This window comes from Pristiophorus japonicus, chromosome 3 (genome assembly GCF_044704955.1).
Source record: "Pristiophorus japonicus isolate sPriJap1 chromosome 3, sPriJap1.hap1, whole genome shotgun sequence".
NCBI lineage: Eukaryota > Metazoa > Chordata > Chondrichthyes > Pristiophoridae > Pristiophorus > Pristiophorus japonicus.
In genome coordinates, this window is record NC_091979.1 from 249902518 (window position 1) to 249917953 (window position 15436).

The 15436-nt window shown below is 40.9% G+C and overlaps 1 protein-coding gene across 1 annotated transcript in view; it reads right to left on the reverse strand.

The window, feature by feature from the left end:
• Positions 1–3356: 3356 nt before the first annotated feature.
• cusr (Copper-only SOD repeat protein) overlaps positions 3357–15436 on the reverse strand; it is a 171396-nt gene continuing 159316 nt past the window's right edge. The window contains exons 9-10 of the mRNA XM_070876507.1: positions 11612–11695; positions 3357–7403 (exon numbers count right to left, since the gene is read on the reverse strand). Coding sequence (XP_070732608.1) covers positions 7300–7403; positions 11612–11695 — 188 coding nt within the window. The 3' untranslated portion in view covers positions 3357–7299. The remainder of the gene's footprint in view (positions 7404–11611; positions 11696–15436) is intronic.

A 15436-nucleotide genomic window follows, 5' to 3' on the forward strand; every position in this document is an offset into this window, starting at 1 on the left:
TTAATGCAATTGTAAGGAAAGACATTAGCTTGGATGATGTGGAATCGGTATGGGTGGAGCTGCAGAATACCAAAGGGCAGAAAACGCTAGTGGGAGTTGTGTACAGACCTCCAAACAGCAGTAGTGATGTTGGGGAGGGCATCAAACAGGAAATTCGGGGTGCATGCAATAAAGGTGCAGCAGTTATCTTGGGTGACTAATATGCATATAGATTGGGCTAACCAAACTGGAAACAATACGGTGGAGGAGGATTTCCTAGAGTGCATAAGGGATGGTTTTCTAGACCAATATGTCGAGGAACCAACTAGGGGGGAGGCCATCTTAAACTGGGTGTTGTGTAATGAGAGAGGATTAATTAGCAATCTCATTGTGCGAGGTCCCTTGGGGAAGAGTGACCATAATATGGTGGAATTCTACATTAGGATGGAGAATGACCATGGTTCACAACTTAAAGAAGGGTAATTTTGAAGGTATGAAATGTGAATTAGCTAGGATAAATTGGCGAATGATACTTAAGGGGTTGACAGTGGATGGGCAATGGCAGACATTTAGAGACCGCATGGATGAACTACAACAATTGTACATCCCTATCTGGCGTAAAAATTAAAAAGTGAAGGTGGCTCAACCGTGGCTATCAAGGGAAATCAGGGATAGTATTAAAGCCAAGGAAGTGGCATACAAATTGGCCAGAAATAGCAGTGAATCCGAGGACTGGGAGAAATTTAGAACTCAGCAGAGGAGGACAAAGGGTTTGATTCGGGCAGGGAAAATAAAGTACGAGAGGAAGCTTGCAGGGAACATTAAGACGGACCGCAAAAGCTTCGATAGATATATAAAGAGGAAAAGATTAGTAAAGACAAACATAGATCCCCTGCAGTCAGTATGAGGGGAAGTCATAACTGGGAACAAAGAAATGGCAGACCAACTGAACAAGTACTTTGGTTCGGTATTCACTAAGGAGGACACAAACAACCTTCCGGATATAAAAGGGGTCAGAGGGTCTAGTAAGGAGGAACTGAGGGAAATCCTTATTAGTCAGGAAATTGTGTTGGGGAAATTGATGGGATTGAAGGCCGATAAATCCCCAGGGCCTGATGGTCTGCATCCCAGAGTACTTAAGGAGGCGGCCTTGGAAATAGCGGATGCATTGACAGTCATTTTCCAACATTCCATAGGCTCTGAATCAGTTCCTATGGAGTGGAGGGTAGCCAATGTAACCCCACTTTTTAAAAAAGGAGGGAGAGAGAAAATAGGGAATTATGGACCGGTTAGCCTGACATCGGTAGTGGGTAAAATGATGGAATTAATTATTAAGGATGTCATCGCAGCGCATTTGGAAAGAGGTGACATGATAGGTCCAAGTCAGCATGGATTTGTGAAAGAGAAATCATGCTTGACAAATCTTCTGGAATTTTTTGAAGATGTTTCCAGTAGAGTGGACAAGGGGGAACCAGTTGATGTGGTGTATTTGGACTTTCAGAAGGCTTTCGAGAAGGTCCCACACAAGAGATTAATGTGCAAAGTTAAAGCACATGGGATTGGGGGTAGGGTGCTGACGTGGATTGAGAACTGGTTGGCAGACAGGAAGCAAAGAGTAGGAGTAAATGGGTACTTTTCAGAATGGCAGGCAGTGACTAATGGGGTACCGCAAGGTTCTGTGCTGGGGCCCCAGCTGTTTACATTGTACATTAATGATTTAGACGAGGGGATTAAATGTTGTATCTCCAAATTTGCAGATGACAGTAAGTTGGGTGGCAGTGTGAGCTGCGAGGAGGATGCTATGAGGCTGCAGAATGACTTGGATAGGTTTGGTGAGTGGGCAAATGCATGGCAGATGAAGTATAATGTGGACAAATGTGAGGTTGTCCACTTTGGTTGTAAAAACAGAGAGACAGTCTATTATCTGAATGGTGACAGATTAGGAAAAGGGAAGGTGCAACGAGACCTGGGTGTCATGGTACATCAGTCACTGAAGGTTGGCATGCAGGTACAGCAGGCGGTTAAGAAAGCAAATAGCGAGGGGTTTTTGAGTACAGGGGCAGGGAGGTGTTACTACAGTTATACAGGGCCCTGGTGAGGCCACACCTGGAGTATTGTGTACAGTTTTGGTCTCCTAACTTGAGGAGGGACGTTCTTACTGTTGAGGGAGTGCAGCGAAGGTTCACCAGACTGATTCCCGGAAAGGCGGGACTGACATATCAGGAAAGACTGGATCAACTGGGCTTGTATTCACTGGAGTTCAGAAGAATGAGAGGGGATCTCATAGAAACGTTTAAAATTCTGACGGGTTTTGACAGGTTAGATGCAGGAAGAATGTTCCCAATGTTGGGGAAGTCCAGAACCAGGGGTCACAGTCTAAGGATAAAGGGTAAGCCACTTAGGACCGAGATGAGGAGAAACATCTTCACCCAGGGAGTGGTGAACCTGTGGAATTCTCTACCACAGAAAGTTGTTGAGGCCAATTCACTAAATATATTCAAAAAGGAGTTAGATGTAGTCCTTACTACTAGGGGGATCAAGGGGTATGGTGCGAAAGCAGGAATGGGGTACTGAAGTTGCATGTTCAGCCATGAACTCATTGAATGGCGGTGCAGGCTCGAAGGACCGAATGACTACTCCTGCACCTATTTTCTATGTTTCTATGTTTCTATGGCATGCAGACATAATTCAGTTCCCATTTTAAAGTCATATATTGTCTTATTTTTATATTTCCACTATTTTAAATTTATATTTCCATATTTATAAATAGAAACTGGTTTTGACAACTTGTCACACAGTAATGACACCCTCCTCCTTCTAGCACCTTCAACGGCTGGAAAATACAATTAGTGTGGTATGTTTACATAGTTTCCATTATAAACGGGATGTAGAAATTTATAATGGGAACATATACATAAAAGAGTGCTCAGATGGAAGATTTATTAATAATTATAAATAGATGTTCCCAACTGCAGGAATAATTTAAAAACAAGTATGTTGCTTTAATGTTGATGCACCCTGATTCACTCTGATACTTTTTGAAATACCCAAGCAACACTTTCCTCTGCCAAAACTTTGAACATTATAACATTTTGAATTATGTTCCTAGTCAGCAAGAGTTACAAAATAGGGACTTTTGCCAGCGTGGGTACTATCAGTGAAGACCCATATTATGTTTGAGTGTCTGAGAGAAAGGAACATTTATCTACTGTAAAGATTCATCCTAAATCCTTAAAATTTAAGGATACATAATCTTCTTGAGTGTTTGGCAAAACTTTTCTGTTTGTTTGACAAACATTTAAGTGCTGAAGTAATACACACAGAAACATGCTGTTGTGTTGCCAAAACTTTAATGCGTGACTTGCACATGATAACGCAACAAAAAATATACACATCTGTTCTGGCTCTTTGTCTCCTTTAAAGACTTTTAATGGATAGTAAAATGTAAAAATTGAAGAGAAACAAATGGCATACACTCGTAGTCTCAAGTGTGTGACCTATATCTACTACCACACTAATACCCTTCCCAAGCACTTGTACTATGCACTGTTCCTTTTAACAAGATAGACAATTCCTAACTGAAACTGTTAAATTAGCCTCTGCACAGTCACAACATTGAATGGAAGGTTTCTGGGTTTCCTGCTTTCGCATCAATACCACACCAGCAAAAGAATAAGCTGAATTCAAAGAATGAAAGGTTGGAGCCTGCTGCTGTACACATGGTAAAATTATGTATGCTTATTGTAATAGGATACCCCAAACTCGGAAATTGAAGGGCCTCTTGTATTGGTCTTCCAATGAGACAGATTCCAGTGTTTCTGCTGTTGAATCCAGTTTCAATGGCAGTCCCAGCTTTAATTTGGTCTGCAGGTCTGTGTCAGTCTCTGGAAACTGGAATTATCAGCACAAATGTCAGCAGCCAATTCATCGATGCCGGGATCCTGAAATCCAACTTAAAAGTCTAATATAAAAATGGCTTCCGTAAAATAAAATAAATTCTCTTCCCAAATTAATTACTTTAGATCAAACTAATATATATTTTTAAGTATTTGAACTGCCTGAATTTTGGGGAATTGGTACCCAACAAAGCGAGACATTGTGTAATTGTACAACACCAATCATTACTTAGAACTAAGTAAATTCATAAGGCTTCCCTAACTAAATAGGTAGGTGTGAAAAAGCAGAAGGAATCAATACATCTTAATGTGGGTGGTGTGGTCACTGACATTGCAGCTGTGTCTCTTATTTGTGCGTCAGTGTTACATTATAAGATTTTGCACTACAGAAAGTGACTGTTTCATAATTACTATGATATTGAAAGAGTGGAGGAAGAGTAGAGAAGAAATGGTATTCGCTAAAACTATAATTACCCAATTTTCCATCAGAAGTTCACGGTTTACAAGCCATTAATTCATGGTGGATTCTACAATTGATCTCAATGCCCTGCATTACTGAGGTGAAATAAATCAGACAGGGTACCAATTTCTGAATCGTATCCCGTGATTTGCATGGAAGGTGGATGTAGGGTGAGAATAAAATCAAGTTTGGTTGTGATGTTGTCCATGGTCAATAGCCTGCCAGAGCTCACTGTCAAGTGAAGCACAGTCACTTTGATGAGGTATCAGAGAACTGCTGGTGCTCCTGGAAACACCAGCCTGGAGCATCAGTCAGCACCTTCAGGAAGGAAGAGAAAATGGGAAAAAAAACTGGCGAATAGAAAGCATGAGTCTTGCCATCATTTTTATAATAACATCTCGTGGGTAGTTTTGAAAATCCAATATGAATGTAAAATCTTGTACATAAAAAGATTACATTTTGTAAAACTGTTCAGAAGAAAAAAAATGAGATTTTGCACCAAACATTCTGGGTCCAGGCACTACTGCTGTTGTCACATACATGTCACCACTCTGAGCTATTGTTCCCCATCGCCAAACTTTTAAAGGCACTTATCAAAGATCAACTTCTACAATGCAAAACAGGCAGCATTTAAATAGATGAGAAACATTACAGTGAGGCAATACGAAGCAACTCCAATTAGTATCAATGGCATTGGTAAAAGAGTTCCCAATACTTATCATTTTGCAACTCTAATTCTGAATTCTGTTTTGCCTTTTTTCAATCCATATGGGGTCATTTTCACCTTCACTACTCGGGCGGTAAATTGGTGCCCGCCTCTGATAGAACCAGCCCGATTTCAATTAAAATAAAAATCAAGCAGGTTCTATAATGGGTTGGCAATCCCCTCCACCGGGTTATTGCCCAAGTGGTCAAGGTGAAAACTACCCTCATATTAGTCCAATACCTGATTTTATTTCTGTTTTCAGATTTAGCCAAACACAGTACTTGCTTCTGAAATTCCCAAACAATTCATATGTCATTTGATATCTAAAATAGCCAATACAAAGATAATTACAATAGATTATTTCCCATTGTCTCTCTGGAAAGTCACATACACATATACAGATTAACCAATTCAAACTAGCTAATTAGGTCAAATCAACTTTAGGCTCCTTAGAACAAAAACAGCAATATTCTAATCTACATAAAAATGTCATGACTGTACATAAAATCTGTTGACCTAAGTGATTAATTTCAGATAGCACAGCATCAATTTTCAAATGCAACATTTTTTTCATGTTTATGTAACAAATATAATTAAAAGCAAAACATTAAGACAAAAATAGAGGAAGCTGCAATGAACTCATAGGTACTTTGGTAAATATATGTAGAAATCTGTTAGAATAACTTTTATTTATCTGGTGTTACTGAAATTATATTGTACTTGTGGTTGCTCCAGGACTGGTTTATTTCTCCCATAAGTTACCTCGGGAGCCGTTTTATGAATTTCACAAATAAATATGGTATAAACAGGGTAAAAATATTGCAAGCAGTGGTTTCCTGACAAATAAATTGACTTACTGCATCTAAACTACAGGGCTTAAAAACTCACAATGTAGTTTATATGTCAGTAAACCATTATTGGCAATATAAAATATGTATACAATATTCACTGGCATAGAATTTCCTGCAAATTATTTATGGATAAAGTTGCAGTATGTCAATCATTAAAACGAGAGATTGAAAAGGCAAATAAGAAATATGGTAGTCGATATAAAGAGAAAGCACTTTTACAGGCAAATCAGCAGTAAAAGGATAGAGATAATGAGTCCATCTTGTGCTTGAAGGTAACTTGCCACAGTTTTCACAGACTCAGGTGGAAGTGGGAATGCAGGAGTAACTGAAGAAGATATGGACAAAGCGCTATTGCAGATAAATAATCAATGGGACCAAAAGTAGAACTGTCCCAGAATACTGAAGGGGGTTGGGAAGGAGCTAGCACAATTTTAAACATAATTTTCAAAAAGTCTTCGGAAACAGGGATTGTCCAAAAGCCATGTTACACCTCTGTTCAAGAATGGGTAAAGTGAAAAGCCAGTAAATGAGAAGCTAATTAGTCTTACATCTGTTGTAGATAAAGTTCGAGAGTTCATTATATAAATGAAATTAGTGAACACTTGCAGAAGCATGGTCTAATCATATAAAGGGCATGTTGTGCTTGAATAATATAATTTTTTGAGGAAATCATAGAGTGTACAGATAAAGAGAATGCAGGTACACACAAGGCTTATAATCGTTCTCTGCACAAGTGTCATACACTTGCACAAGTCGTACTGCATATGCATTTTACACAGTTCAAGGCTCATCTTGAATCTTCATTGTGCTGAATATATACTGTTTCTACCAGTATGGTTTCAGAACTATATATCTGTTCAATTTCTCTCTAAAGTATGATGTGGTCAACTTTCCATCTGTTTATATAACACACATAATAGAATACAGTCTTGAATCTTATTCAAGCATGTGTTCTTATATGACCTACTATGACATATAATATTTACCAAAAATACATTCCTTGAGTTCATTATTTTATGACACCTTAGATCTCTGATGCTTTAAAATTACACTCTGAATATTAGTGTATGAATACTTACTGTGTTGGTATGATCTTTCTTTGTCCGCTGCTTTAATTGAGGCGTTAACTGGAGTCTTTAAAATAGTAGGCAAATGAATTTCTTGAGAACTTTAAATATTGATACACTAATATTTAAAAATCCTAATTTCAGGGCAATAAACATTGATTCATAGGAAAATAAAGTGCATGTCTAAAAATGGACCATTTGGTGCAATATAAGGAAATCAACAGAAGAAAAACCCCTGGGTTTATTTAAATGTATTACATGATATTCTTTTGTCACAAAGACAGCATTCTGGACCAGATGGAGGTGCTGAAGCAAATGGCTGACACCATTTGCAATGTAACTATTCAAATACACTGTACAGGACAAGCTGCATCATCAGAGTCAGTATCCAGAAAACAAATTGCTCGACATTCAGGAAAAGGCTTGGAGCTGCATCATTAGGACCTGTTAAAAATCACAAAGAAAGTACAATTATTCCATCCATTCATCAACAATGAGAAAAAATAAATTTGTCTCGTGTATATTGTTATCTGCATGACTGCAGCCCAGACTGCGTTACCACTTAATCAGGCAATTTACAAGACATAACTAGATACTTTTAAATGTTAAGATAGTTTAGGAATATCCATCTTTGCCTCTCTTTTAAAAAAAAATTATATTCTTTCTTTGTCCCACAAATCATTTTAGACAAGCTAGAGATTTGCTCCTAAACTGCCATCAAGAGAAGCCGACAACTAGTCATAAGGACGTTTACAAGAGTGGAGTACCTGGCTTGCTGATTTTCCCTAGCTCCTAGTGTACATGGGGCTGGACTTCTTCAGTTCCTCCTTGCGATAGTACAGCTTAGATCAAGAATTCAACATAACAGCTCAAAGCTCCACTGAGCCTTGCCTCTGGGCCATGTTAAATATTTTAAATCTCAGTTTTTTGACATACAATAGGTGACCAATACTCCAACACAGCCTATCCAGTGTCAAAGCAATGTGATTTTTTTTTAACATTACAGTCAGTAGTGTGAATAATGTCAGTGCTGGGAAACAGAACATTTTTCCATATTGTAAAAAAAGAAACATAGAAACATAGAAAATAGATGCAGGAGTAAACCATTTGGCCCTTCGAGCCTGCACCACCATTCAATAAGATCATGGCTGATCATTCACCTCAGTACCCCTTTCCTGCTTTCTCTCCATACCCCTTGATCCCTTTAGCCGTAAGGGCCATATCTAACTCCCTCTTGAATATATCCAACGAACTGGCATCAACAACTCTCTGCGGAAAAGAATTCCACAGGTTAACAACTCTCTGAGTGAAGAAGTTTCTCCTGATCTCGGTCCTAAATGGCCTACCCTTTATCCTTAGACTGTGTCTCCTGGTTCTGGACCTCCCCAACATCAGGAACATTCTTCCTGCATCTAATCTGTTCAGTCCCGTCAAAATTTTATATGTTTCTATGAGATCCCCTCTCATCCTTCTAAACTCCAGTGAATACAGGCCCAGTCGATCCAGTCAGTCCTGCCATCCCGGGAATCAGTCTGGTGAACCTTCGCTGCACTCCCTCAATAGCAAGAATGTCCTTCCTCAGATTAGGAGACCAAAACTGAATACAATATTCCAGGTGAGGCCTCACCAAGGCCCTGTACAACTGCACTAAGACCTCCCTGCTCCTATACTCAAATCCCCTAGCTATGAAGGCCAACATGCCATTTGCCTTCTTCACCGCCTGCTGTACATGCATGCCACCTTTCAATGACTGATGTACCATGATACCCATATCTCGTTGCACCTCCCCTTTTCCTAATCTGCCACCATTCAGATAATATTTTGCCTTCATGTTTTTTCCACTAAAGTGGATAGCCTCACATATATCCACATTATACTGCATCTGCCATGCATTTGTCCACTCACCTAATCTGTCCAAGTCACCCTGCAGCCTCTTAGCATCCTCCTCACAGCTAACACTGCCACCCAGCTTAGTGTCTGTGATGTATGTAGCAGCTAAATCACTGACTCCACACAATCTGGTGTTGTAGTAACTGCTGTGACCTTAGTCCTTTATTGTGTAACTCCAGAGTGCCCCTCAGGTGTGGTGGACAGCCTTTTATACTCTGTCTTGCAGGTACTTTCAGGTCTCCCACCACTGCGCCCTCTGTGGCTCATCATTGTACTTATACATTTAATGTACCTGGACAATACATAATATCTCACTCCACCCCACCCCCCCCAGTTCCAAAAGCCATTGTCAGCAACCTCGGCCTTGTTTGTCCTGGTTGATTTGTGAGTGTGAGTCCATGACCATCCACTTCCCTCTTCTCCCCCATGTGGAGATTATGCTTGCGATCCGGTGCAAGCATGTGGTATTTGCAGTCCTTATTTGTATTGTACATATATTATATGGTACAGATGTTATGTCAAAAGGTTGCAGGTACACTGAACTGTTATTTAATCCCAGCTCCTCTGGGTGAGGTACAGTGGCGATATACCGCCCCTTTTTGCCCGAGGTAATGGGCTGCCCTGAGACCGGGTATCGCAACTAGTGCGTTGCCTCTGTTCTCAGAAGGTAGTCGCCTTAGCGGCTCATCTGCAGCCGCTGAACCATTAGTCCATTAGTCATGTTAGTCACGGATTCATTAACCCTTTTACTTGTACCTCGTGGTATTAACTCTTTTCGTAATTCATATCCATTATTTTAAACACAGTAACCATTCAGCATTAAAATATTAACTCTTATCATAAATCCGTCATCACACAAATCACATTTCTCATTTAGACTCGCTCTTGTCTTACAAAAGTTTCTTTGTGGGGACCGCCAACGGTGTAAGGCCCTTTTAAGACTCCCGGGTGCATTTCCCTTTTAAGACGCCATCTTGTGGATCCCACGAGGCTTCCACTGGGTGCCACCATTTTAGTTGCTCTGCTTGCCTTTCTCTGTAGAGCTCGCCACCATCTTGAGCTTGCTGGCATGAGTAACTGCTGTGACCTTAGTCCTTTATTGTGTAACTCCAGAGTGCCTCTCAGGTGTGGTGGGCAGCCTTTTATACTCTGTCTTGCAGGTACTTTCAGGTCTCCCACCACAGCGCCCTCTGTGGCGCACCATTGTACTTATACATTTAATGTACCTGGACAATACATAACAGTGTCATCTGCAAACTTGGAGATATTACACTCAATTCCTTCATCTAAATCATTGATATATATTGTAAATAGCTCGGGTCCCAGCACTTAGCCCTGCGGCACCCCACTAATCACTGCCTGCCATTCTGAAAAGGGCCCATTTATTCCGACTCTCTGTTTCCTGTCTGCCAACCAGTTCTCTATCCACGTCAATACATTACCCCCAATAGCATGTCCTTTAATTTTGCACACCAATCTCTTGTGTGGGACCTTGTCAAAAGCCTTTTGAAAGTCCAAATACACCACATTCACTGGTTCTCCCTTGTCCATGCTACTAGTTACATCCTCAAAAAATTCTAGAAGATTTGTCAAGCATGATTTCCCTTTCATAAATCCATGCTGACTTGGACCGATCCTGTCACTGCTTTCCAAATGCGCTGCTATTTCATCTTTAGTAATTGATTCCAACATTTTCCCCACTACTGATGACAGGCTAACTGGTCTATAATTCCCCATTTTCTCTCTCCCTCCTTTCTTAAAAAGTGGTGTTACATTAGCTACCCTAATGTTCCATAGGAACTGATCCAGAGTCGATTGACTGTTGTAAAATGATCACTAATGCATCCAATATTTCTAGGGCCACTTCCTTAAGTACTCTGGGATGCAGATTATCAGGCCCTGGGAATTTATCAGACTTCAATCCCATCAATTTCCCTAACACAATTTCCTGACTAATAAGGATTTCCTTCAGTTCCTCCTTCTCACTAGACCCTCGGTCCCCTAGTATTTCCAGAAGGTTATTTGCATCTTGTACATTGTGCACGCTGGGTGAGAATCATGCACTCCCAGGCAGCATGAGTTACATGCAGAATTAGTTTTTACGTTGCTCAAATAATTCACTTTAACCTGAGAAAAATACTACCCCACCAGTGTAACATTTTAATTTCCTATTCTAGCCATCCTCGTTATATCTGAACAAAACTGCTGCTTGGGTGACAATTAGTGCTCAGTCATAGGCAGTCTTTACCTGTAGTTCTTTATCCACGAGGAACTGGACTGAGGCTGCTGAAAAGCTCATTTAATGGAGAACCCGTACAACCATCAGCGATAGGAAATTTCAATCTTATGAGAGGTGAAATGGCAGCGTACTAACGTACTGTCTCACCGAGTCATAGAATATTGTAAAAGCTTCTGTAAATTGCACACCGTCTGAGCCAGGATATACACAGCAACGCCTCATCATACATCACTAATACTGTGCAAGTGATAGAATGATGCAGTTGAATACAATTTACATCTTTACTTTGGGTGATATAATGGAGTTCTAAGCTTGAATGAATACTGGCCTACATGTGAGAGAATGGAATTGATACACTGGAGTTCTATACTCCAGTATTGATCAAGTATGCACTTATGTAGTGTGAGCTGCAATAACATTGGAATGGAGACTTGATTCATTCTCCACCATTGTCATTAGTTACTTAACAAAGCACCAAAAACATATATCTTTAAGAATTTATAAAGCTAACACAGTAACATACCTGTTGTACATGTTTTGGAGGCTTTGAATTTACCCAGTTTATCTTGGTGCTCTAAATTGTCCAGTTTGCTCTTGTCAACATCTCCTGAAAAGAGGAAAAAATGTTCTGAATTAGAACTGATATAGCATTGGGGAACATAAGAACATAAGAAATAGGAGCAGGAGTAGGCCATGCCCCTTCTCGAGCCTGCTCCGCCATTCAGTGAGATCATGGCTGATTTTCTACATCAACTCCACCTTGTCGCACTTTCCCCATAATCCTTGATTCCTTTAGTATCCAAAAATCTATCGATCTCTATCTTGAATATACTCAACGATCATCTCAGTCCTAAATGGCCAACCCCTTATTCTGAGGCTGTGACCTCTAGTTCTACCAGGGGAAACATTCTCTCAACATCTACTCTATCAACCCCTTAAGAATTGTATATGTTTCAATGACATCACCTCTCACTCTTCTAAACGCTAGGGAATATAGGCCTTGTCTACTCACTCTCTCCTCAAAGGACAATCAACCCATCCCAGGAATCAGTCTAGTGAACCTTTGTTGCACTCCCTCTAAGGCAAATATATCCTTCCTTCGGTAAGGAGACCAAAACTGTACACAGTGCTCCTGGTGTTGACTTACCAAGGCTTTATATAATTGCAATAAAGACTTCTTTACTCTTATACTCCAATCCTTTTGTAATAAAAGCTAACATACCATTTGCTTTTCTAATTGCTTGCATGTTAACTTTCTGTGATTCATGTACAAGGACACCCAGGTCCCTCTGAATACCAACATTTCCCAGTTTCTCACCATTTAAAAAATATTCTGCTCTGCAATTTTTCCTACCAAAGTGGATAACTTCAAATTTTGCTTCATTATAATTCATCTGCCACCCTCTTGCCCATGCACTTAACCGCAAACATTGTCAGCCTTGGCTTAAGCCCCATTCCAGTCACTTGAGCACATAATCTAGGCTGACACGTCAGTACTGTACCAAGGGAGTGCTGCACTGTCAAAGGTGCCTTTTTTCAGATGAGATGTTAAACCAAGGCCCCATATGCCCCCTTGGGTGGACGTAAAAGGTCCATGGCACTATTTGAAGAGAGCAGGAGTGTTCTCCTGGTGTCCTGGCCAAAATTTATCCCTCAACTAACATCACTAAAACAGATTAAGGAATCACCAGCATGTAATGGTGCAGCTATTTGTGCCAATGTGTTACAAGGTTTTGTTTAAATAAAAAACATTTAAACCGAACATTAGTCTGAAATCATCAGTATTTCTGTACAAACCAACTCTCCCCCACCGCCCCCCCCCCCCCCCCCGCCCGCTTCTCCTCCCCATCTCTACCACTTCCTCTCCTGACTCCAAGCTGCCTGGCCGAGAAGGTCCTCAGGCGATGCTTCAATGGGGGCGGGGGGGGAGGGTGACGGCTGAAGCGCTACTTGGACGTATACGGAAGAGGACGGTCCTGAGGTGGGAGTGTGCTCCGAGCCATAAGCAAGATGTTACTCCTGGCTCTCATGTGTGGTTGGCAATGGAGGTGGGTCATCTTGGGGTGCAGTGCGGCGCTCCGGGACCACTGGGGGCCCTCTGGCACCAGTGTTCCTGGCTACCAGCTCCAGGGCCTCCTCCATCTCTTTCATGTTATATCTTACTTGTTGGACAAAAACTCGGTGCCAACTATGTTCTTGGTGCTTAGTAGGCTTTTTGCTGCTGGTGAATCTCCGTCGTGCCCCCCACAACAACCAAACACCACAACCACACACGCTTTCAGCGCCTCTGAGCTCCCTCTCTCTCTGTCTCCTCTTCTGCGCATGTTATGATGACCCTTGACCTCCTGAATCGCGGGAATCGAGCATTGCCATGCCATTACTAAGGACGGCCACGCTTTATGGTAGAAGGTCAGAAAAATTTTACGCGACTGCCCTTTGATATTGCTCGCGGTAACGCCCATTTTCAAAAATGTAAACTAGGTGTTTTGAGAATGGGCAAGAAACTGGCGATCTGAAAACCCTTTTTTAACGCCTATGCCGGAAATAAAGCCCATTTTTGGCCGATAAGCACAAAAGTGGAGGTTCTAGCCCCATGCAATAGGAATAGTTCACTCATATTTTCAACAGGAACTTCTTCCAAGATGCAATCAACATGCAATAGAAGCTCCTATGAGTATGAGGCAGAACTGCATCAAATGATCCCTTTTTGCTTATTATTTCCACATTTTAAAGGACCAAATGAGCAGAACATATAGGGAGTTCCTGAAAGTAAAATGAAGAGAGAAAGAGTCCATCTGCAGCTATTGGCGTTAAGTAACAGTTGCAGAGTTCTCCAGTTACACAGATTATAAAGAAATAACTTGTTCCCAGTGGAAATTAAACAATGTCTCCTTGGTCTGGTGGAAAATGGTTTAAGAGCTTATGAGCAGAAAGTTTGTTGCGGGGGTAGCAGATAGAGAGAACAGCAGAAGTATTATCAGTACAAAAGAACTATATTACATAAATAATGTAAGTGAAGCATAAGAAGCTATTTTAAATGATACCCTCTTCTCATTTTAAATTACCCTCCTATTCTCTGTTCCTAGGTCTTTGTCTATGTCAGTCTCAGGCTGACTGCTAAATGGTATAGACTTGGCATCTGCACAAGATCACAAAAGTCACAGACGCAGTGTAGAAAATCAAAGATCCACAGCACAGCACATTTCCAGACCAGTGCTGTGTTGCCAGGTTATCCAATAGCTACTTGAACATCAAAATAATTAAGTTCTTTAACAGTATACAACATTGCAAATATTACTTTTACCATTACTGCAAAATGATTTCACAGGAACACACGTTAAAGATGTTTTCCTGTACTGCATTCAGAGAGGATTTTAAGGTACTTTTATACTGTGGCAGGTCAGCTAATCTGCAAAGATGGTTCCATGTTTGACCTGACACAATTGAATGTAATTTTCAACTTCACCACTTGGGTGGTAACCTGGCAGAGCAGATTGTCCACCCCCTGTGGAACCCGTCCAATTTTCATTCCACTGAAGTTGAAAATTAGCCCCAATGTTTATTTGAGCCATATATAATTAGACAGCACATAACAGTAGTGAACGACCCATCAACTCACGAGGCTGAATCAGATACTCTGGAGGCAATTTTAACCCCTACCCACCAGGTAGATAATTAATACCGCCACAGTCAAGTACCTGCCTTGGAGCCGCTGGGAGCTAACCTCTCGCAATTTTCACCTGCTCAAGTGCGCCTGCGGCAAAGCTGGCGGGTCCTTTTTAGCATGTGAATGCCAAATCCCGATGACGTCATCAGGACCTGACTGCAATGTTTATCAGGCAGCCCGAGTGGAAAGCAGCAGTACATTTTCCACCAGGCCAAACCAGCAAGAAAGCTGGGTCACAAGAGGCTTTAAAAGATATGTTTTTAATTTTTTTGTTTTACTTTTCTTATTGAGCCAGGAGAAGCAGGAGTGCTCCTGTGGAAATTTATGTCTCCCCTGAATAATTTCACCAATCACCCTCCCCCACCTCCACAATCGCAGGTCCCCCACGAATAGCACGACAGCCGATCCCACTACTTATCTGCTGTTAAGATATCCTGGGCCAAATGTTTTGAGCAGCGGGTGGGTTTCTAACTTACACCACCTACCAAACACTAGCTGCAGTTAAAATCTGACCAATCTCCAGTGACTAAAATACTATTTTTTTTTAAAAACAAAAAATGTTAACAAATGCCCATTTTATATAGATTTCACTGTTTCAGAGTTCTAATGGTACAACTTTCACTAGATACAAAAATATAGCAATACATCATTTTTCAGTATTTTTCAGATCCAACGTACAAG